This window comes from Crocodylus siamensis, chromosome 3 (genome assembly GCF_052110815.1).
Source record: "Crocodylus siamensis isolate JL-2025a chromosome 3, ASM5211081v1, whole genome shotgun sequence".
Taxonomy (NCBI): domain Eukaryota; kingdom Metazoa; phylum Chordata; order Crocodylia; family Crocodylidae; genus Crocodylus; species Crocodylus siamensis.
Window position 1 is genome coordinate 145,852,003 of NC_143397.1, and position 24,605 is coordinate 145,876,607.

At 39.7% G+C, this 24,605-nt stretch overlaps 1 protein-coding gene across 1 annotated transcript in view; it reads left to right on the forward strand.

The window, feature by feature from the left end:
- Positions 1–24,605, forward strand: part of CDKAL1 (CDKAL1 threonylcarbamoyladenosine tRNA methylthiotransferase) — a 673,650-nt gene that overhangs the window by 526,428 nt on the left and 122,617 nt on the right. The window contains exon 13 of the mRNA XM_090039422.1: positions 2,367–2,429. Within this exon, the coding sequence (XP_089895548.1) occupies positions 2,367–2,429 (63 nt within the window). The remainder of the gene's footprint in view (positions 1–2,366; positions 2,430–24,605) is intronic.

A 24,605-nucleotide genomic window follows, 5' to 3' on the forward strand; every position in this document is an offset into this window, starting at 1 on the left:
TTATGCTAATTAAAATCAGCTGTACAAATACTCCCCACTTTATCTCAAAATTCACCATACTTGTTTGAAGAGAGAGAGCAAATGAAACAACAGCCTTTTATTCCACTCACCCTTTAGTTCTACTGAGTAAAAAAAATGCTTTTTTACTGACCTCATGGAAAAAAAGTGGTATTCATTGGATGTCTTTAGTGATTCTAAGCTCCTGTCCCCCTTACATATTACAGGATTGTAAAATTAATGGTTTAATTGAGCAATTAACTGCAGACCAGCTACACATGCAAAGTAGCTGTCACACAATAAGAAGCTCCAAAGAGCTGCAAAGTTAGACCTCAGAAATGTGTACTAACTTTTTAGCTGGTTGCTATTAAGCTTTAATTTACACATGTGTAGCAGGATCCTGCAGGGATCCTCCAACTCTGGGGGTTTCCTGTACCCCCAGGGCAGAGGGGATTGCCCCTTCAGTGATCCTCCAGCCCCAGGTGCCCCCCTCCCCTGTTGGGAGCCCCTCAGCTGGGATGTGTGGGGCTCCCAGCTATGGGGGCTTGCTGGTGCATGTGAGATGCAGAAGCAGGGGAGACATGGCATGGCAACAGGCGTGTTGTGTGAATTGGGCATGAGATCCCATCGTGCCTTTAGCTTCATGTGTAGAAGGGGCCTGAGTACCCTAGCTGCAGTACCTTCAGAAATTTGTACCAGCACTTCGAATTACAGAATTCAGTTGTAAGCCACTGGATTTAAATTTAACTGAAAATAATAGTTATACTACTATGGGAAATCATTAGGAATTTTTGGGCAGCCACCTGTGGGCAGGCAGAGTGGGTGGAAGGTGGTCTGGAGCTGGAGTGACATGTCCTGGGACAGGAGCCTCCCAGCTGTAGCTCACCTCCCACCCCACATGGCTAGGCATGTGGTGTCCAGCACAGTCCCCATGGCCACTTCCTACCCCACACTACTTGCCGCCTCGAGCAGCACAACAGGGGCTGGAGGAGGAAGAGCTGCTGGAGGTGGAGGTGCTGAGCAGTACCTAGGTGGCTGCATCCACACTGGGAGCAGCCCCCCCAGGAAGCTGTGCATGCTGGCCAGGACTGAGGCAGGTGGAAGTACAGTGTGGGGTGCCCTGGGCAGGAACAGGTGGGGCTTGGCCCCATGTGAGCACTGCAGGGACAGCTCCAGGCCAGATGGGGGAGGAGGGCAGACTACACCTGCGTTGCCCTTGCGAGCACTGCTACAGGTGTCCCTTGCCCCCCTCCTCCCCGCCTAGTTCCCAGGACCTAGTGTGGGCAGCTCCCAAATGCACAAAAACACAACATGCATGAGTAAGATTTTATTCTGAGCTACTATGCAATCACCTCTATATGCACTACTCAAAAAATTTGAAACAGGACAAAAATTATTTTTTGAAATAAAAAAAATTAAGTATTTTTTAGTAGATGTTTGATTTCTAGTATATGATTTGTTTTGTATCTACATCTTGTAAATCTGGAAGATTTTGTGTGTGTGGCCCTCGACAGCTCACCAAAACTCATTAAGTGGCCCTCCAGCCGAAATAATTGTCCACCCCTGGTGTAGCATGTAGCTGTCCTTTGCTTACAATGCTTTCAGCATGCAGCGCTGCACCCTTTCTTAAGGAGCAACATCACACCTCGAATCAGCATGGAACTTTTCATAATAGGATTTGTAGCTACTGTGACATGCCACTGTATAAAAATATTAAGGCAATTAATCAGCTCCATTTTGTCAAGCTGGAGGCACCTGAGAAAATGTACTTAACTTCCACTGAAATTAGTTGAAGTCATTAATTGATTTCAGTCGAAGTTAGATTCAGCCCATAGAGGCTGGTTTCTTTCTCTCTTAGAATTCTGTTACCTCTGTTGGAAAGATTCTGTTCTGTCTTGGTATTAAATATCATGGCATTTATTAATTCTCCACAATCAAGATGTGGCAGCATTAACACCAAAACATTAATAAAAATAATAAATGAGTTTTCTTTAAATTGATTTCCATTAACTGTAAAATGGAGTGTAAGTAGATGCTAGAATTATAGGCAGGATTATTGGTGGGGACTGAAGCCTAACAGTACAGTTATCTATGTTGTAGAACATTGCAAATGACTTCTCATGAAGAAACTAAAATACATCCCAGATACTTACACATTTCACTTACACAGATATGCAGATACTTTCTTTATTAAGATGATGCCCTTTTTGTTCTAATAGCCTTACTGTGCATAAAGTGTGCTTTGTGCTGGAAGGTCCATTAATGACTCGGAGATTACACATCTATTCATGTTTTCATCTTTTTAAATGTGCAATTCCTTTCCTTTTGCCTTTGATTTTTCTGATAGATTTATTATTGTTATTTTACAGAAAAAGCAAAGAACAAAGGATCTATCCCAGCTGTTTCATTCATACCGTCCTTATGATCACAAGGTAAGAAAAAATACACTACCTGCCTTTTTTTGTTAAGAACTATCTCAGTCATATGAGGTAACCTTATCTTCTGGTTAGTGTAAGAGTAAAAGGGAGTTATAAATATCTTGAAAGGTTCTAAGGAATCTTTGTTTTCTTTGTGATATTGTATTAAATGTATCACTGAATTTCTTCACCTCAGTCTCACATGGCTGTATTCCTTGATTTAGTATTTGTGCGATCCAAATCTCAGAGTGATCTCTTGAAAAAGTAATTTACAGATTCATACCAAACCTTATAAAATAACCTTAGTATGAACCTTTTTTTTTTTTTTTTTGTTCGTTTATAGCATCAAACTCTTGAGTGTGTTGGTTTTAGCCTGTTATGCCAATTAAATCTTGAACTAAGTTGTAGCCCTGAATTTTATTGATTCTGGAGGCATCGGTGGAGAAGGTTGCTTTAACACGGTGTTCACTGTATTCTAAGGAAGAAAACACACAGTGTTGTTAATTATTTGTATCATTGTAGTACCTAGGAATCCTAGTCATAGACCCAGGATGCTAAGATTTGGGGTACTGTATTATAAACATTAAAGGGAAACGATGGCCTGTTTCCCAAAACCTAAGAATCTAAGTCAAGAGACAGTGGGTGGATGCAGGCATGGGAACAAGCAGCAGCACAAGACCATGATTGGTGATCATGAGGAGGAGTGATTTTAGAAATTCAACAGCCTGATTGTTGTCAGGTTTCTATAGACCTCACAGCAAAGAAGCAAAAGCAGACTTTGAAGGAGAATATTGGGTGGTTTGGCAGATGTTGACAGGGAGCTCCTCCCAAATCTGAATATATATCCAAGAGTTTGCCTTTTTAAGCAAGTACATTAAAACTTTTAACTGTTCCTCAGAAATATGAAATCTGTGTTCCTTGTATTGCTGTTTTGTATATTGGGAGGTTTTTGCATACTTGGAAAATGCTCAATTTTTGTATATAAAAAAAGTATTAGATCAGATGTATATCTGTCCAGGCATCCCTACTGGTAAGATATGACCGGCTATGGCAATGCTTCCCAAACTTTTCCTCAGTATGACCCCATTTATGGCCCCATTTCTTCAGCGTGGCCCTACTTCCTCAGCATTGCCCCTCACTCCCAACCCACAGCCCTCCATCCCATGACCTCATCTACTGACGTTGTGAACCCATTTGGGGTCACAGCCCACAGTTTGGGAACCACTGTGCTATGCAGCTGATAACTGTGTTGGAAATGAAGAACTGTTTCATAAATGGACTGAAGAATTTCAGGTAGTTTGTTGCTGCAATATTTCCATAGTAACCAATTTTCTCGAGTACTTACAATTTAGAAAAGCATTTTCAAATAGTAGATATGTAATTGCTAAAATTGTGGAATATATCATTTCAGATTAAATTAAGTTGAAATCTCTTCTTTATAGAAAGACTAGCATCATATGTCTAGTCTGACAGTACAGATGTTCAGGACTGGGGGAAATTGATAAATGTTAATAGGAAAGGAAATTAGAGTGACAGGATTTCTGAGGGGAATATTGCTTTTTAAGGTTAGAACAGTTTAAGGTAAATGTAATAGTAGATCAATTAAGATCTAATAAAGAAAAGCAACAGAGGAACCAAAAGCTCTGATACTCTTCTTTTTGTCTAAATTCTCCAGTGCCAAACACTTCTTATTCATAGTACAAGGAAATTCCATTATTCTTTTATTAGCACTTTTAATGGAGCTTAGCCATTTGCAAGTTCTGCTGCCTTCCTGCTCATATCCTTTGTGGCATTATATCAAAGTATCCTCAAATGATTTTGGCTTTAGTCACAAAGACTTATGGACTCCTTTACAAATTAGTCATCAGACAACATGGAATTGAATATAAATGCTTAGATATGTTTCCTTTTGATCTCAGTTTTAGGACCTTTATTAATTATTAGAAGTAGCAGAATTACTTGATGAGTGAATTTTGAAGCTCTCAAAGGTTTACCCTTTTGGCATTTTCACGCATGCTACCTGTGTGCATGAGCGCCTGAGGGAGCAAAGGGATCACAAGGAGAAATGCAAGTTTATAGGGAAAATCTCTCTCTCCAATTTCTTTTTATTTCTTCCATTGCAGTGTTTCCCCAGGGCAGTCCACTACCTAGTTACAGTGGACCTGGAAGACCAGCTGCAGATATTATGACTAGATCAAGTTAGTTTCTAGTTTAATCCTTCTTTCTACTACTGATAATCCATAAACATTTTTAATCACAAATAAAGCAGGCACTAATGTTACTCAAAACTGCACAGATATTTGAAATACATGTTTATTTTAGTTTCACTTCAGTTTGGTTTTGGCTGATATGTACTGGCCAACAGTTTTCTGGGATTGTTTTTATGGTATAGGACAGAGCTTGACTAAAGAAACCTGATTATGATTTTGCAAAGGTGAAGTCAGTGAAGAACCATCTTGTGATTTGTTTGAACTTCAGGATGTGTGACTAGTTTGATAAAGGTTTGAGACTTTCTCTCCATTATACCAAATGGGTGAACAAAAGAGGGTAGAATAGAGCCAGAAGAGTTGTTCAGAGCCATTAAGAGATCAGGATAGGAAATTAGTTCACATTGGCTCTCACTGGACACCATAATGGGACATTGCAGTGTTATGGCTTCATCCTTTGGCCATGTGATACACCCAGGGGACGAGAAGAGATTTAGCTAGAAAAAGCCCATGTTGCCAAGCTGGTCATTAACCAGCCATGCAGAAGAGTAAGTCTTTGTGCTGGGAATGGTATTATGCATATCTTTTCTGGACTCTCATCCGTACATTATTTAGGCTTGCTAAGATTTAGGAAACTTATTTAAGGGTATCTTATCTCTTGGAATATGTCTCTAATACATTTACCTGCTTTTTAAAATATTTAAGTGGCTGGTGGTGAGAGGCAAGGACAGCATGCCCTCCCTCCTCCCGCCCTGCCCCGCCCCGCCCCGCCCCGCCCCTGTCTCCTCTTCCTCAAGCTGCTGGCAGCATGGCATTACTCTGTAGTGGTGCAACTGGAACAAGGGTCCTGGTGGTGGGGCAGCAACAAATCTTCCTAACCCACTCCACCCTCCTGTGCTGGCTCCCACCTGCTGGGCTGTGAAAGTGGTCGAGTGCCAGTTAGACCAGGCTGCAGTCCCATGCTCCACTGTGGGTGCACAAATCTGGGGGAGTATGTGCACCCCCTTGTCCCCTGGTGCATTGCCTATGCGCTTGACCCCTCCCCAGGACTATGTGCAGCAGTGGGAAACCATGCCCCACACTAGCATCCCCGCCAGAGGAGCCACCCGTGGTTCCATCCTGCTATCTGGCTGGGCCCTGTGGCCATACGTTCCTGCCCCAGCCCTGGGCCCCATGTACCACCTTGGCTGTACAGAGCCCCCAACCCCAGCTGCCAATCCTGACCCACTCCTTCACTGTAGAGGCTTGGCATGAGCTGCTTCCACTGCTTTAATCTATGCCTCCCCCATGCCTCCATGCATCTCCTATGCCCCCCCCCCATAGACTTACCTGCAGGCAGCTGGGGGAGCTGCTCTTCACCACTGCCTGGGGCTGTATTGCCAGCCATGCTGACATGTGCATGTTGCGCCCTCTATGTCCAATAAGCCTCCTTCCACTCCCACCACCCCAAGCAGTCCATTGCAGGCTGGAACTCTGCCAGCCTGCAAGTGGAAAGCTGTGGTTTTCCATGTTTTTCTCCTTTTAAAGGAAAACAATCCATGGTTTTTCCACAGCAAATGGAAAACCCTGCTCATAAGGCTCTTATGAGGTGAGTAAAGCCTTAAACAAACTTAAAAATTGTGTGCACAAGTATGTTATGGAGAGAGAGCTTTCATTTAGGCTTAGCTATACTCTTGTCACTTGTAATACTTTATTTAATGTAAAAGCATGTGATCACATGAAAAATTGCTATTATAGCTTTTATTTTCCATGTTTATGACATGGTGTTGTACTGAATAAAAATGCAGCCTACCTGTCTGTAAACAATACTCAGCCTTCCTGATGTTTCTCTCTCTCGTGATTCTTGGTCTTTGAAACTAGTGACCTTGTCTGTTAAAGGTGTTAAAACAACTGTGATAATAAGTTAGTGGGTCAAAACTACTTAAAGTTGAAGAGTTTTATATATGCTTCAGGGCCTAATACACAAAAGGTATGCAGGTGCACTCCCATAAACTTCTGCAAAATTATGTTATTATTGGAAAGGCTACATGTTCAGATTAGCTCTAGAGCAGTTGTTTACTTCTGGGAGAAAAAGCCTAAATATCTGTGCACTCATGGTTACTAGTGAGAGAGCAGTGCCTCTCCCAAGAGAAACTGAATGTCCGTATATGGCCAGAACATCTACGCAAATCCAAGACAAGTTTTTCCTCTCTCTATATAGCAAAGGGGGGAAACAGGTCCAGTCTTGGATTTGAGTAAAATGGGGCTGGGAAGGGAAGGCACACAGCTGCTGCATGTCTTGCTCTGACTTGGGGTCAGGTTTGGAGCCACAGCCACTTCTCACCGCCCCCCACCTGCATCCTCTACCCCCTACTGCTGCTACCTTGCCACCACCTCTACCTTGTCCTGCTGTCACTGCCATTTACCTTCCAACTCCAGCAGGGCTCCAGCCTGGGGCACAGAGCACATGATTGCTCCAGCCTCAGCCTGGGCATATGACGGTGGTGACAGCTGCTTCATGGCCAGCTGCTGCATGGCCAGGCTGGTGCTGGAGCAACCAAGTACTCTGTGCCTTGGCATGGAGCCATGGAAGAGCCAGAGGATAAGGACCAGTGAAGGGAAGGATGGGATGGAAGCCAGGAGCAGAGGTCATGGGGAGGGGAAGGCAGCAGGGGTACAGGCACTGCTGACAGTGGACAGAAACTGGAGGGAGGGGGTAGTAGCTGAGGAGGGCAGTAGCAGGGGGAGCAGACACCTTAAGTTCGGGGGCAGATGGAGTGGCAGAGGCTGTGGGGAGGAGAAGACGGAAGTCGGGGGGGCCAGACAGGCGGTTCAGGCACCACTGAGGTCATGGCATGTACCAAGGGAGGCAAGTTCAGGGGAGCCAGGGCACGGTGGGCAGTATGGGGGGCAAGTAGTGGGGGGAACGGGCATAATGAGGCAAGGTGTTGGAAGGCAAGGGCAGGGGTCAGGCTACTTGACTTCCCCACTGCCTGCTTCCTGCCACTGCTTGCCCCGTCGCAGCAGTGAGGGGAATGAATTTAAGATGACTCCACAATACTTAGATTAAGTTTGTTAAATTATAACAAATTTATACATTTTTCCATGCAATGCATCTAATTATTACAAAGGGGGGTCGTTTTAAATCCAGAATCGTCTTGAATTCTTGTAATACAAGAAGCGTCAATCTGGAAGGAAGCCAAAAGAATATTATTTTGGGGCATAATATTGACCTGGGTTTCTAAATGAGGAATCTGCCTGATTTTCTTTGTTTGTTTGTAGTATATTCAAGGGTACAGAACTATGTGTACATTTCCTGTAAATTAAGAGGACTTCACCAAAGAAACACCTGACTCTTACCAATAATTTTTTCTCCCAGCAGAAACACCCTTCCAAGGTGCAGCTACTACCTGACTCCTCAACACTATGCCCCATGTGATTTGCCTATGATTCTGTATTAGTTGTCTTTAGAAATGTTTTACTTGGGATCTGCAGTTTTGAGTGGTGTGCACTTTAGAATAACATTGCCTGCATGATAGACCATCCAAGTACCAGAGGAATAACTATTCTAATAAAGCACTATTCATACTTGTTATCTTGACAAAGTAACTCTATTCCTAGAGTACTATGTTGTTCCATAAAAATAAGTTTTTTATTTGAAAAGTACCACGTTATATCTGGTACAATTGGAAGTATTGATACAACACTTAATTTCAAAAGAAGTTGGTTGACAATAAGAACCTAGTCATAATTAAGTATAGGTAACTGATAAGGCCTGCATACTTCACTAATCCATACAGCCCTACTCCTTTGTCACACAGGAAATATAGTCACTCTCATATAATAGAAATGATCATCACAGCTTGAATGGCCACCAACCAATCCTGACTTTTTTTGAAGATTTAAATACTGGAAAAAAGGCCCCTTTTAGAATTGCTACAAAATACAATAGGTAGTACTCCTTTCACATTTAAATATTTTTTTCCTGAAGAGAGAAGTGTTTTTTATAGTGTTAATTGTACGTTCTATCATTATGCATATGCAGTGGCAGTTGCATGGATCTGCAGATCGTATTTTTGAAGCAGGAAAAAAAGGCAGTTTCTTTTGAGATACTTTCCCTTGTTTCGACGTTTTCAGGTTATGATTTAATTGTATGATTTTGGACAGTAATAGAAATCCTTTCTCCCTGGTTTCCAGTTCCCACACTGTCACCGCCGCAAGATCCCTGCCCCAGAGCAGCAACTCCCCACACAGCTGCACACCCTATCAGTGCTGCTGGGGTGGCGGTCTCTATGGAAACCTTGGTCCCACACTGTCACAGCACTGCCACTACTGGGATCTCCATGGAAACCAGCCACAGCGACTTGGGTAGGAGCTGCTGTGAGACGGAGTCTAGCTATTGGCTAGATCTGCCATTTTGCCCACCTCTGTTCTATCCCCTGACATCAGACACAAAACAGATGACAACTATATGGAAGTTTTAGAAATGGTTGTTCATATTGTAAGCAACATGTGGGATTTTCCAGGGAATGGAAAAGGTAACAAAATATACAGTAAGAAGGCTCGCTTGCCTTTTGAATAGTTGATTTAATTCTGTAATTGAAATTTCAAGGAAAAAAAAACAAGTTCCATAAACTAATTACAGATATGTCCTGCAGTCCAAATTAATGAAAAAAAATGGTTGGTTTACTGTTGTACAATTTATTTTGCAAATCAGATGAATACATATATAAAATGAGTAAAAATATTGATAAATATTAGTAAATATAGAATTAAGAATATGCAGTGTGTACAGTTTGATGCTATGATTGAAACTTCACAGCAACAACTGTTAGCAGTTAATCACAGAATTTTAAAAAAGAAGTCACTATCCATTCATAATTAAATTATTTGAGATTGTCTCAGTTATTGCTCATCATGGACCTTTTTCACTTTTTGTTTAGGAGAAACAGATTTTTAATATAAAAAGCAAGAAACCTTTTTGTGAAACAGTCTCATCACCAATACTGTGCATTAAAAACAGGCTTCATGTCCCCAACCCAAGATAAAGATAAATAATTTAAAGTCAATGTAGTAGTGAAGAAAACACTAGCTGCTTATTTACATGTCTTTATTAATAATCTTCGAGATGGTACAAGCAGAATTTTAATGAACTTTATAGATTTTTCTATACTGGGCGGAAGTTGAATTAAAAATAAGCAAACAAACAAAACCACTTAGAATTGAGAAATAATAAGGAGAACCCTCCAAAAGGGAAAATAATAAATGAGAGGAAGCATTGAAAGATGTGTGCAAGAATAATCCGGAACAGTGGGTGGAAGAAACCTGAAAGGCAGTAATACGTGGAGACCTGGATAATGATAGTAGACAGCAAACTGTTAGGATTTATAGTCTTATATCTTAGCAAAATATGCTGAAGTGACTTGCTTCCATATTCACAGCTTGTACTTTACAGAGCAGTCTTCATCACTAGGGCTTGAGTGGGGCTGTTTCCAATATAGTGTCTTCTATTTTAGGCAGCTTATTCCCAGAAGGATCTTGACAAATATAAGGGAATTCAGAAGAGAAAAAAAAGTAATCAGAAGGCTTTATTATATTGGTATATGAGAAAATGAATTAAGAACTGATATGCCTTTAGTGTGCTCTAAATGAGATATGAATAATCTAGACATTTTAATAAAGTATGAAAAACAGTAGTCACATTTGACCTTTCTCTTCACTTTTAAAAACAACAATCATTATTCTTTCCATTGGAATACTTGTTCCTGGTAAACAGAACATTTTTTATCCGATATACCAAATTTTCTTGAACAAGCGTTTTGTTGCTGCAAAAAACATTTTGATTAAGAGGAAAAACAAGGCATTTCCTTTTTATTAAGTTCCTTGGAAGCCTGGATAGCACATGAAGAAATAGGGCCATTCTGGGAAAAGTGAAACGTATGTTCTCTTTACTCTTGCATTGGCAAAGAGATGGATTGGATTATATCATTGATCTGCAATTATTAAAGTAGGTTTGGAAATTAATCAGACCACTCTCTTTCTCCTCTCCTCTCCTTTCCTAATAGCTGCTTTGTTTTTTAAAGAAGCCCTCCTTTTCACCTTCTAGCTTTCTTTATGACCTGGATAAATTTTCCAGTAGTTTACTGCAGTCTCTTCCTCTTTTATTTTATACTGTTTTTCTCTTCTAAATCACATTCTCTCCTTCCCTTACATCATCTCTTTGTCCCTGGTCTGCTCCAATATATTACTTTCTTTGTTTTATTTCTTCCTCTTGTGTGCTCCCTCCCTCATCCTCTCTCTCTTCATGCTTTTCAGTTGTTACCTTCAGAAACATGTTTTCATTGGTTTTCTGTGATCTTCCCCTTTCTCATGTGCTTTGCCAAGGGATTACGGTAGGCGTTGAACTCAATACTACCTGTAGGAGGGAAGGAAATGCAGTATACGGAATCATCACATACCAGATCTCTCTCTTGGGCTAAGTACTGCCAGTCAAAAAGCCCAAGGCCAAATCAATTCGAACTTTGCAGGTTAGTCTAAGCTGCACAGATTGAACAGATAAACAAGTGAACAGACATTCACTTTTGATTCAGGAAACGCATCCACATGTCTGCAGTGGCCCAGGCCAGAAGCTGGGGTGTGCTAAAGCACACCTCTCTGCTTGGCTGGAGTAAACAGTTTGGGCTAAAGCTAGCCCACCCTGTGAGGAGAAGTTTGTGGGGAAGGTGCAAAGCATCCTGGGAGGCTGGAGGACTGTGAGTTAACTTGATCTGGAGGGGATCTGGGAGAGAAATCCAATAAACCAATTTAACCTAAATCAGTTAGATCAGATACTGCATCCACGCAGGTTTATCTTAAAATGGTTTTGGCCATTTTGAAAGTAGTTTATATGTACTAGATTTCTGTTGTGTTACTGATTTGAACTGGTTTCTGATCACTTAGGACATTTTTAGATGTGTGTATGATGCAGTGCCGGGCACTTCTGAACGCACCTGGCACTGCTTTGCCTCCATGTGTATTAATGGTGCATCAGCACTGAAAATGGTGGCAGTGCGCTTTGGAACCAATTAATCAGGTCTGCTCTGATGCACCAGATCTCTGGCACGTTGCAGCATGAAAAGGTATGTGTACAAATAACCTTATACCTGTTTGTGTAATTTCTATCCCTAGGCCTGAAGGTAGAGAGAAACGTGGTTTCTGTGACATATGTCAGAGATCAGCACAAAAATGTGGGTAATGGTGGTAAGCTAAAAATAAATAGGAGGTTTGATATTGACTTCATTTTTTTCTTCTTCCCATGGAGTAGTTTTCTATGTAGATTGCCCACCCAAGTGTCAACTCTGAGAAGCATGCAACAGGATGTGATAACTTATGTCTTTATCTGTTTCCCTGTTTCACCAACATTACCCAAATTTTGTCTGTGCTTTTATTTTTGTTTTCCCGTCTGTTCTTAATGATGCTCAACATTTTTTTTAGATTTCTTGGTCTCTGTTGTATGTTGAGCTGATGTTTTTAGAGATATACAATGACTCCAAAGTCTCTGTCCTGAGTCGTTACAGCTAGTTTAAAATCTAGCACTGCACATATTATTAATTCTTAATTTTCCCTATGCATTACTTTGCACTTTTTGTCGCTGTAGTTCATCTGCTCTATTTTGCCCTCTCACTTAGCTTGATGAGCCCTTCTGCAGCTCCTGTCTGTCAAATTGAAATTTTGATTATGTTGTACTTTAGACCTCCAGAAAAGGCCACAGAGTCTTTAGTAAACATGAATTGCCAGTACCTTATTCAAAAGATTAAACTCCAGTAAAAGAGTACTCTGACATAATTAGTTTTACTTAATCCAGTGTTGTTTCTCTAGGAAGCATGCTTCTTACTGAAAATTCCTTCCTTCAGTAGTGTCATTAGAAGTTCTCATTTTAAGTAGTGACCAGGTGTGGAAAAGTATCCTTATTCTGTTTTTAGTGAAGCACTGACAACTTTGGATATTTACTTAAAGGGTAGGTAAGACATGCTGGAGGCAGTTAAATTAACGACTTCACTTTCCATTTAGCCTGCCTTAGAAGTTAGAAATTTATTTTAGTCCACGTTGGAATACTGATTAGTTCAAAGATCTTATTCATGATTGACTCTAATATGATTTAAACCTACATTTTAGAAACAAATATCATCTGTACTTTCATCCATTTTTCCCTTAAACTTTACACCAATAATAATGGCAGATCCTTTTTCTGCTGTAAGAGGAACTTGAGAAATAGGACTGAGGGAAGTCTGCATAGAGTCCAGCTCTGGGCAGGGCCAGAGAATTTATTGATGGTTGGATTATCTGGTCCCATTCTCTTCTAGCTGACCATACCACCACCTTCTTACACATAGAAGTTCTGAAATGCTTAGAAAGCATCATGTTTTGGTGAACCTGAGTGTTTGGCCTGTACTTTGCAGTACATCCCTATTGCTGAATCTTGTGCCTGTGATGTTGATCTCAATACATTCTTTGTCATGTCTACAAATTTCCCGAGGTACCTGCAGCACAGAGTATCACCTTACAGCTAAAATATATATACTGCCTTAACATAAAAGAGATGATTATATTACCATACCAGCATTTTGCCAATGCTATTTTAAAAAAGCATTCACTTTTGCTTTTTACATTCAATTCTTGTTTACATATTACATATTTTCTTTTACTTTGGAATGCAGCTAGCCCTTCACATGCCCTGATTGCCCTGGTATATGCATATATATGTACAGTAGATGATATGAATTATGTGTATGTGCCTTATACTCGTCACATGTACTTGTGAGCACATGTGATGTGTGCATACTAAGGGCTGTTCTTCCTTTTTCACGTCCCCTTTAATAGGTCTAGGTGTGAGCCTCATTTATTGAGCTCATGTATGTTAAATTGTGCTCTTTAAATGCCTTTTATAGTTACAATGTTCCCTTTTCATTTATAAAAGGCTTGTTTGGTACAAAATCTCATCAGAAATAATCCATTGTTATTTCACATAGGTTGCCCCAAACTTAGCTTTTATAGAACATTTACAGGAGATATTAGATGCCAATTCATGTGTCAGACAGAAAGTGGCAGCTGCTTTGTTAATGTATGGCAGTATCCCATATTAAATCAAATGGCAAATGGACAGTTTGACAGATACTGTCATCAGTGCAGACATTATTACAATCATTATAGAACCGAGTTTTAATTTTTTATCTGAAGTACATAATGTTGGGCTTGCAAAGACTTCTTCCATCAGATCCCAAAGCAATGAATATTACTTCTCTAGCTTTTTAGCCTAACAAAGCATGAGCCATGTCGGCTAGTTCCTTGGGGACAGTGCAACTATGTTTATGGCTTCCTCTACATATTATGGGTTAGGGTCTATGAACAGAATTTCCATTTGTGAACATATCATTGTGGATAGCACTCAGTGGTCTTTTCATTTTGATTGATAGTTCTGGTTTTGCACCATCTGGCTTCTGATAGACTGCATTAATCATATCCTGAACTAAGAAAGCATAGGCATGATTGTTTAAGAAGTGTGTGTATATGTAAACATATATATTTTATAGCTATTTATATGTAGTATAAATGTAATAGTGACACCAGTTATTCACTCTACAAAACAACAATAATCCCTACATATGCTTATGTGTGGATATGTGTGCCCATATCATATGTGTATATGTGTCTATTTATATACACACACACACATATTAAACAAGTATTATTTTTAAAACATATTGTTTTGTGTTTGTTTTCTAAGATTATTTTTAATTAACGTTTGTAGTCACTATTTTCTCATAGCAGCTATGAACTTCACTAAAATTGGTTTTCTTTGTTAAGTCTTAGTACATCTTCTGTATCACAGAATCTGTCACTGCTGCTCTAGTGAAGCCCTGAAAGCAACATAAAGCAAAGTTCTTTGGTCCTGCTTTAGATAAAACTCTTCATTTTGCTGCAAATATGTTTTGAGATGATAGTATTCTCCCCCCCTGGATGTCATAATGTTTTCAGCTTGTAATGTTTTTTAAACTTTTGAATTACAATATGTACGTTCTCATTTTGGGAAGTCGGGGACCCTGACTTATACACAGAGATGTATAAGAGTGAGTAATTTGTCATGATCAAGATTTCTGATTTATACCTCACAGTAGCACATTAAGACAAGCAAATAAAAATCCTTTATTTAATGCTAATTATTGATTTGGAGCTCACAATAAACATTAGGAATATGTGCCTTTACTGTTGCAGATATTGGCAGTTGTGGCCCTAAAAGAGACTTTTCTTCAAAATATAGGTGGGAAGCCACTACCTATCAAATCAAGGTTGAACTTGGTGACCCATTATATAAATAGATAGATTCACACAATTTCTGTTTAGGATTTCTAGTTTACTAACAAGTTGTCCACCTTCACCTCCTTATTTACTGCAGCCTTCCTCAATACATCTCTGTGTGGTTAATGGGGAACTCTCTATAACTTCTTCAACTAAGACCGTGAATTGAGTTAGCATCCAGAAATTCCTTGCCCTTCAGTACCTGCAATTGAGGTCCTCGGAGTGTTTTTTTCCCTCTCTGGTGTTGCACCTTGTAACCGGTATACCCTTGACCTGCGAGCCTGCGGTATACCCTTGACCTGCGGGTCAGCATGACCGGCTTGGCGCAGAAGGGATAGATGACCGGACAGGTGGGGAGTAGCGGCGAATAGGAGTCAGGCGGCTTGAAGCGTATTGGTTGTATGAAAGGTTTATTGTATTTACACTACTGATGGTCGCAGCGTAGGCAGGATAGCTGACTTGTTCAGTTACAGTGCATAAAACAGAATGGTCTAAAGGGGTCTGTTGGTTCATGGGGTTCCTGAGCCGAGCCTTTGCTTTCTAACCTGGAGGCTAGGTGCGGCTGCCTGACTCAGTAGTCCCAGAACTGGTCAACAGCTCATGCACAGGGAAAAATTATAATGCACTTTCGATCACTTAACTTCCGAGAGCTCTTTGACGAGAAGGACAGACGAACTGGTGAGAAACGAATACGCCAAAATGAAGGTCGGTGGTGGGAAGATGTCTTCAGGTGGCCAGTCTGCTGACTGTGTCTCCTTGGTGTGCTCGGAGTTCTCCGCTTCATGGCGGGAATCTGCTCTTATAGTCAGCAGTGACCAATCACTTTATGCCAATTGTGAATATTTACTGACCGCCAGTTATGTTCCTACACAGTGACCTAGATGCATATTCAAGCGACCTAGATACCTATTCAAGCGACCTAGATACATTATTCATCTGGCTGCCCTCAGCAAGTTCAAAAGGTCAACCTTGTGATTGGCACCTGCAAGACTTATCATTGCGGACAACAAGCTTCTAAGTGTAGAGAACAACTTTTAACAAACTCCAATTGTAATGCTTCTTTTAGCAAAGAAATAACGGCTACTAGTGCTGAGGGGTCTTTATGGCCTGTGTCCTTACTAAGTTATTATGGTCTTTTGCTTTGCTGGCGTCGGCACTCTAACCGACAGGTAAAACTCAGACATGACATCTGGCACTTCTTCCATTTAGTTTTTCATGCATATAGTCTTAACACAGGATTATTAAGAACAGAGATGGGAATATTAGTAAGGCAAAATGTGCAGTCTGCATAGCATGCCTCATCTGAATATTTGGTGAAACTCAGATAAATTTATTTTTGTGTTTGGGACATAAATAGAATATCTGTATAGAATAAAATATCTGTATAGAAACCAGATGATATGCTCTTTTCCTGATCACCCGAGGCACATCTACTCTAAGTGGGTGACCTGCTTCTCAAATACCGGTGTTAGAGTTCTTATATATCTCAGAATCAGAGTGAATTTGCATTGGGCATACTATCTAGAGGAGAAGTCTTTCCTCCTAGGTTAGGGATAGAAGTTAAACTGGCTTAAGTGATCAGAAACTGGTTTAAACCTGTAACAGAACAAAACCTCAATGCACACAAACCAGTTTCAAAATGGCTAAAACTGGTTTAAGATAAACCTGATTGAATGCACTGTCAGACTTAAATGATTTGGGTTAAACCCCTTTATGAATCTTCTGTCCCAGACCCCTTCCTGGTTCAAGTTAAATCAGTCCCCCAGCATCCCAGGATGCTTTTCAGCCCTGGGCTGGGATATGCTGTCTGCTCCCAAGAGCAGGGCTGGGCCCTGTCCCTCAGCTCTCTAGCCAGAGCAGTGAGGGCTGGCTGACAAGGGTGGGGGGGAACCCAACTGGGGATGCAACCCAGTCTGTGGGGCAGAAGGTGCTCCCCCGCAGGCAAACCAGCTGGGGTCTGGGGCCAGGGAGGGGGGTTAAACACCCCTTCCCCTGCTCAAACTTATTTCTGGCTGCAACTGTGGACTACAAATCCCAGAGGCACCTGGACACAGGAAGTGATGAGAAACCCTGCTGAGTCCTACTGTTGTAATTCTGGACTTCAAATCTCAGAGACTTTGGAAGCAGCAGGAACAAGAAGTGGAAACACAGCCAGAGAGGTGTGCTGTAGTACCCCCCAGCTTCTGGCCTGAGCTACTGCAGGCATGTGGCTGCATTTCCTGAATCAAATAGACCTATCTGTTCTCTTCTGTTTCAATTTAGACTAACCTACAAAGACTGAATCAATTCAGCCTAGGGCTTTTTGACTGTAGTTAACCCTAATGTCTAATTTGTTTCCCCTCACTACTTCTGGAAGTGTCCCCCATCTTGTCTGAGCACAGCATTTCAGCCATCGCATTGAATTGCGCATTAGACAATACTTAACAAACAAGCTAATTAACATTTTATTTGCATGTTATTTGTTCTTAGGTATAGGTATTAAATGACAATCTTATCTTTTGGTGTGCTCTTTTTTTCCTTAGATGATCACATAGCATGGATTTGCTTCTTTTTAAACCCTCTGGTCCATCTTACCTTGCTATGCCATATAAATTAATATAAATATAAATTATTGACAGACTGCAGACCTTCACATAAACTTGTTTTCATTTTAGATAGCTTAAAGCTTTTATTCGTTTGCCCTACTTTGTGATAAAAGAGTTCCGAAAGAATTATGACTGACAAAAAAATTTACAGCAAAATTGAACATCAAGTTTGCCAAAATCTTTTAAATAGACCTTGTTTTTACTAAATGTTGGCTATTCAGAATTAATTTTTCTATACTTGGGTATATGCTACAGGTTTATTTAGTCTATTTCCTTATTTTAAGTTTCTACAAGACAGAATCCACAATTTCTCATTAAAAGAGGTTAGGGAGAAATAGTTGTCAAGATATTCTCTCAGATAGCTTATTGAAAAAATGGGTGCTGTGCCCCAGAGGCCAAATTTGGCCGTGTCATCTATCACACCAGAATGGCCTGACTCATGAAATTTCTCTCATGTGCTTTCGGTGCTTCCTGTGGTACTACAAAATGTAGAGGGGAAAGCAATCTCATTTGAATTTGGAGAGAGAGAGGATAGGGAAGCAAGCTAGGAGACAGGGGGAGTATAAGGTCAAGCTGTAGAGAGAAGGGACATCTTGACAGATAGAGGGAGGTGGGGGACTAGACAGAAAGCTTTGAAATCACAAAAGAACATACTCTTCCAAAATTGGAAGTAAAACCCTGGGTTCCCGAGTCTCAACATTAATTGCAATGCAAATATAATTTAAACTGAACTTTCATAGGCATCCACCAGTTTTGTTTGTCATTTTCAAAGTGGCCATTTTGAGACACCTAAGGTCTGATTTACAGAACTGCAGCTGAATCATCAGGAGCCATGATTTAAACATAAGAAGTTCTAAATCATGCTCAGTATTTTACCTATGTTTCAAATTGGGCACACAAAAATAGTAGACATGTTTTTTTGCAACTTTGGCCTTAATCACTGTGTGCTTTGGTAAAATGGGGTCAGTTAAATAATCTCCCATCATGGGTATGCTGTGGTGATATGTTTACTCATAACAATTTCGTGTCACAGTGATGATCTCATAAGAGCTCATTTCTTGAACATCTTCCATCCTCAGCACTTGATGTTGTAAGTGTATGTAACAAGTGGGCATCTTCCTTTATGCCTGCCCACTTGCTTTTGGACCACCAACACACCCGTCTTTCCTGCCATGCCTTGCAGTCCCTGACTGATAGATTGATCTTAATCAAGCAGGAAGCTGCCCTTTAGCTGCCCTGATGATAAGGCCTCTACATGCTCCAACCTTCCCTTGATGTGTCTCATGCCTCACAGATGTTTTATGGCCTAACAACCAGCCTCCTCATCACATGGCTTAAAAACCAGCCTCATCATCACATGATTTAACAACCAGCCTCTTCATGCACTGGGCTCCCAGCCCTATCCAGCTGGGCGCTGTTTCCTGATCAGGCAACCCCTGTCTGATTAGGGCTGGTAACCAGCTGCAGCTGCTTGCCTGCTGCCTATGTCCCTGTAGGTAACAGAGCCCAGGGTGATCTGTTACAGTGTACTCTTTTCATGTAGGTGTTTTGTGGGTTTTAACATATATCATGCAAACCAGATATGAGAAAAAATATATGCAGAAGTCACCACTGCATTTATTATAAAGACTTAGTGGAAAGGTGGGGGGAAGGAAAGGAAGATACCAATACTTGGGAAAATAACTTGTGTATCACCTCTTCGATAGCTGATTGACAGATGCTTATTTTGGTATTTTTCCTTTTAATTTTGAGAAGTATTACTAAATATATTTTTAAAATAGGTACAGGGATTTTTTGTTTACTGAAAACTCAGTTTTGGCAATGTTTTCAGTAAGGTTTTTGTTTTAAAAAAATCTTATTTAAAAATTGTGGAATCTTCATGTAAAAGAATAATTTCATGGGTTTTTAATTTTTTTTTTTTTAACAAGACATTGTTTCAACAAAACCCTTTTCTTTCAAAAAATCCAAAGTAAGTGATTACATACTTTTGACAGGCACTTGTCCTGGTGGTAATAATGTATGAAAATAAGCCACCGGCTGTTTCAAAAAGAAGATGAGACATCCACAGTATTTGAAAACAGCTTCTTAAGGTTTAACAACAATTTACATTTGTACACCTTAGTATAGGATGGTGCAGAGTTAAAATTAGTATTAATTTGTACTGAACTTTTTTGATAGACAACTTCATAATTTTTCTAGGAAAACCCTTGTGGGCTGTTTTTGCCCTGTTTCATATACATTTCCTCAGCCAAAAATCCCTCATAAATGAGCTTGTAGATATTTTGTTGGTCTTCTCTTTATCCTTCTTGTCCAGTGGTTCTCAGCCTTTTTTGACCTGAGCCTTTTTCTCACCCTGCACTAGATTTGAGGCACTCCTCATTGGACTCATGGCACCCTTCCATAACTCTTGTGAATTGAGTGTCCCCCAGTTAAAAAAAATAATAATTTAAATATTACAGTTTTTGCTTCCCTGAAGAAGGGTTGGGCACTGGGAGTATTGTGCAGGCAGGGACAGGCCTGAGCCTACGTTTATCTACTTAGCTTATCTGCTTACTTTCTTACACCTTGCTTATATCCTCACACCTTCAAAGGATGAGTACCCTGGCATCCTGGTTGGGAATCACTGCTCTGGTCCATCTACCTTCAAAGAGACTAGAATATTCATTTACATAAAAACCCTGCTTGAACCATAGCAGACAAGTTGACTGGAAGGAGTGGAAAGATTCACATGTGCCCCAGCCAACTAAAACCCAACTGCCTGTTCTAATTTTAGCTTTACCAGCCTTGACAGTGTCTCTTAGGAGTAAATATTTTTGAGGTTTATTTTGAGGCATTTGGCTTGGGTTCCTTATAATTAAATATTGTAGTTGGGGACAAAATTAATGTTGTACTAGAGAGTTGTCTGGCATAATATTGCAAGAACTGGTTCCTGAGGTAGGCAAACTTAAAGACGCTTTAATCATTTTTTTTAAAGTCCTTAGCACTGCCTTGATGGTAACAGACATCCCTCTGTCTCGCATTTGTCTGTTTCCACTGTTTTATTCAAATGCTTTCTAAAGATGACTTCATTATCTTTTTTAACTTACTGAATATTTCCTTATTTGCTTATTTTAAAGACAACTGTTTGTGTGCATGGGGATGGTGATTCACCAATCATGTTAAATCAAGTGTGGAGACTGAATATTAGAATGCCTGTGGAGCAAAGCCTGCTTAATTCACAGCTGCATATGCCCTCATTTCATATGTATCCCATGGAAGGTGTCAAAAGCTGCCTCTTAGCCACAACTCTTCCTTAAATTGTACCCAGTATTACTGCTCTAGATAGGAAACCAGCAATTGATCTTAAAAATTTCTCTCATCCTTGGCTCTGAACTCCTCCCAGTATAAAAAACTCTCATTTTGCTTTGCCAAAATGATCATAAAAATTAGAGACCCTTACAAGGATTGTGGAAGTCAAATGAACTGAAAAATATGAAGTAAGTACTACTATCTGGTATAATCAGTGCCTCCATAAGACTCCTCTTCTGAACAGTACGCTGGCCTCGCTGATTCTGAAAAAGCTTTGTACCTTGCAGTCCTGTTTCCCACATTCACTTGAAGAGTATACCATTATGAAGGTAACAGTGACCAAACTCCAGCTATTTTAACGTTTAGTACTGCTCAAAATCAGGCTAGAGGCTGGGGCACAGCCCACCTTGCTAAGATGCATAACCTGCTTTGGGCTTTCAACAAAGGACAAATAAATATGTATTGTGCCAGAGGAAATTGGAAGGACATTTTGAAACTAGGAAATGCAAATACGCTTACTGGGTTATATGTCCAGGAGCAAATTCAGGAACAGGGGAGAGGGCAACCCCCTTCCCCCTCCTTTGATCTCACCCTGATACTTCTTTGTACGTAGAAGAACAAACTCCCATGTCCCTTGAAACACTTGCAGTGTTTTTTAACCAGTGAGTGGAGTGGTTGAGTTCTAATATTTCTAATATTTGAGTTCTAATATATCCACATTGCCAAGATGTCTTATGCTCAAAGTAGGCTACAACTGGTTATCTTTTTAGTCTTGAGCCTGCACCTGGCACTAAGAAATAAGGTAGAAACTAAATTTTCTCCAGATGTTTTAGTATGTCTTGTCACATGTATATTGCACTAGTGGAAAGGGCCTACATACTCAGAAATACCAGTACCACTTCAAATAAAGTGTTATATGGTGCCACTCTCCCTTTTGCCTCTTGATTTGTCCTAGCTATGAGGATTTTTTTGCTTTCCATTACACTTAACAGCTCCTTATTAATACCACCGAACTTTTACAGTAGTGCTAGCAAAGTTACCCTGCATGCTTTTTCCTCGCATCAACACCGCAGTATTTTTTGGTTCTTCCTTTTTTTAAATTTCATTATCACTTTCTGTCTGAAGGGAGTTGTAAGAAGCCAGCTTCTTTAAATTCTTCATTGGCTGCCTGTTCCTACATGTGTGTCTTCTTCTCTGCCAGGTTTTTCTGTAAGAAAGCAATGGCATGTAGAAGAGTGGACTGAGTGCCCTTTTCATGGACTTTTCAGTATGTTCTCAATACTGGCCTGTATATTAACAGCAGTTATTACACTTTAGGATGATAAAGTGGGGTGGGGGGTTGTATGGAAAACAACTAAAGTTATTTAAAAATTATTTTAGATCATTGTTAGGGTTTTGGAGGTTTTTTTTTAATTCAGTGAAATTTAACATGTGAAATTCATGTTGCAAGGATATTATTGTTAGTTCTAGAAAAATGTAATGGCAAATAATAAGTTTAAAAAACCTATCCCTTAACTTTCCTGATATTTCATGAAGACTTTGTGCAGGTTTTCATAACAACTTAATCATAAATATTGCTTGCTAGTCAGTTCTTTTCTGGACACGTATTAAAAAACAAACAAACAAAAAGACATTCTCCTGAATGTGGACCTCCATTGAGCATGTGTTATCTGCAGGGATCCTGGTTTTCTCTGATTAAAAAAAAATCCAAAATTCTCTGCCTCAAAAAAATCCCCCAAAAGCCCCATTTTTCCCTGATTAAAACAAAAAGCCATATCAATTCAAATAATATATAGTGGTGTTTTGTTTTAATCACAGAAAATGTGGATTTTGGAGGGGGGTTTAAGCAGAATTTTGGATTTTTTTTGTCAGATAAAACCAGGATCCCTGGTTATCTGACTGGATAACCTGCACACCTTGCCTTTTTTTTTTTTAGCTGACATATTGCATTATGAAAAATCTGCATATGCAGTAATATTTTAAAAAATGATCCAGCAGGTACATTAAAATAGGCATGGGAAAATTATATTGTGAAACCCTTTTAATTCAACATATCTTAGCTAAAGCAATATGATTCATATTTACAAACAGAACATTGTTATAGCTGATGGAGCTATTTTGACTTTAGTAGTGGAATGCCCTTGTGTTCCTATACATATGAGTTATTTCTGTTGAGGACACTCCCACTTTCATTCATTCCTTAAGGCAAACTTATATTTAGAAAAACATCTGCTTTTTATTTATTTGTTTTCCTTTCCCAGAATCTTCGGTAGTTCCAACAATGAAGAGAATATAACTCACAGTAAATGTAGGTTGCACTTACTTTGTGGAACAGTCTCCTGTCTTGTAATCTTGCAAAAACGTTCCTACTTCTACAGAAAGATTTAAAAGAACATATACTTTTGTTCTCTTTTCAAAAGCACCATGTTTCTTAAAATTTACTTTATTAGGAGAGAGAAATTCCTAGCAGCTTGTTTCTACAAAAAAGAAAGAAAAATGGTGTATACTACAAAAGAAAAGTGTCAGATGCATGTGATTATGTACAGACATGTGAGCAGGACTTAGCTGATGTGGATTTGTGTATCTAAGTCAAATACCAGTCAAAAGCCGTTGTTCTGATGTGTTTCTTCAGCAGTGAACAACAAACTGGCAACTGCTGTGGCACACACATGCACCATCTGTCTTGCAATCACTGCCATACTGAGTCTCCTTTGAATTTAATAGTTTTCCCCTTTTAACTAAAAAATTGTATGCAATATACGGTATCAGGGCTGGTTCCAAGTTGAACTAGTTTTTCAGCAATAGTGTTTCTGGTCTCTGAGGAGATGATTGCATGTGTTAAGTGTTTGTGTGTGTGTGTATGTATGTATATAGATAGATAGATATCTTATGCATTTATAGCTGTGTGCTATGTATATACAAATACAGTATATATAGGTTCAGTTCAGGCCTATCTGTATATAAAAAACAACCTTCGTAGCAACAATCTGCATCTAAAAATCAAACAGTTATTTTTACTCTAAGTGTATAAAATCAAGGACCTTAAAGACACCATGATGTTGTGTCCTCCCTCTTTTTTAGGTCAGTATGGACTCATATTGTTCATAATATTTATGATTTTTTTGCTTTCCTGAAGCAGAATTAGGATTTTTGTGGATGGGGTTTATTTTTTTACTAATTAATTTTTTTTTTTCAAATAAAAATTGTGAAGAGATTTTGAAGACGCAAGTTAATGTCTTAAACAGTGGTTTTTTCCTCTCTCATATATAAGAATTAATCTTAAATGGATTTTTATGTTTCTGTTGTTTTCAGTGGCTCTTACCCAGACTCCTCTGTTTCATGCACTTTGTTTCTGTGAAATATAATTATTTACAGACTCGGCCTCTGAATTAACCTTGCGCTCTAGCACCTTTCATAGTAGAACATTGGACAGCAACAAAAGTACTTGCATGCCAGCTGGCTCTGGTCACAGCTTTGAGTATTTTTAAGAGTCTAATGAGTAGGCATGTAATAATTGTAACTGAAAGGCTCATATTACTTCTGAAACTTGCAGCACCTGCCTTTTTAACAACTTCAGCATTTTTATGATGCTCACTTATTCAGGGTCTGTCTGCATCAGTAATACAGAATGTACAGTAATATCTTAATGTTGTGTTGTTTCCCAAAAGATGGTGACTGCACATGAAAGATTTAATTATTTTTAAATGCACTTTATTTTAAGGATGTGATATCCACACTAAACCAGCTTGCAGTGAGCATGCATAATGAAAGCACAGTGTGTGAAATCATGAATCCCA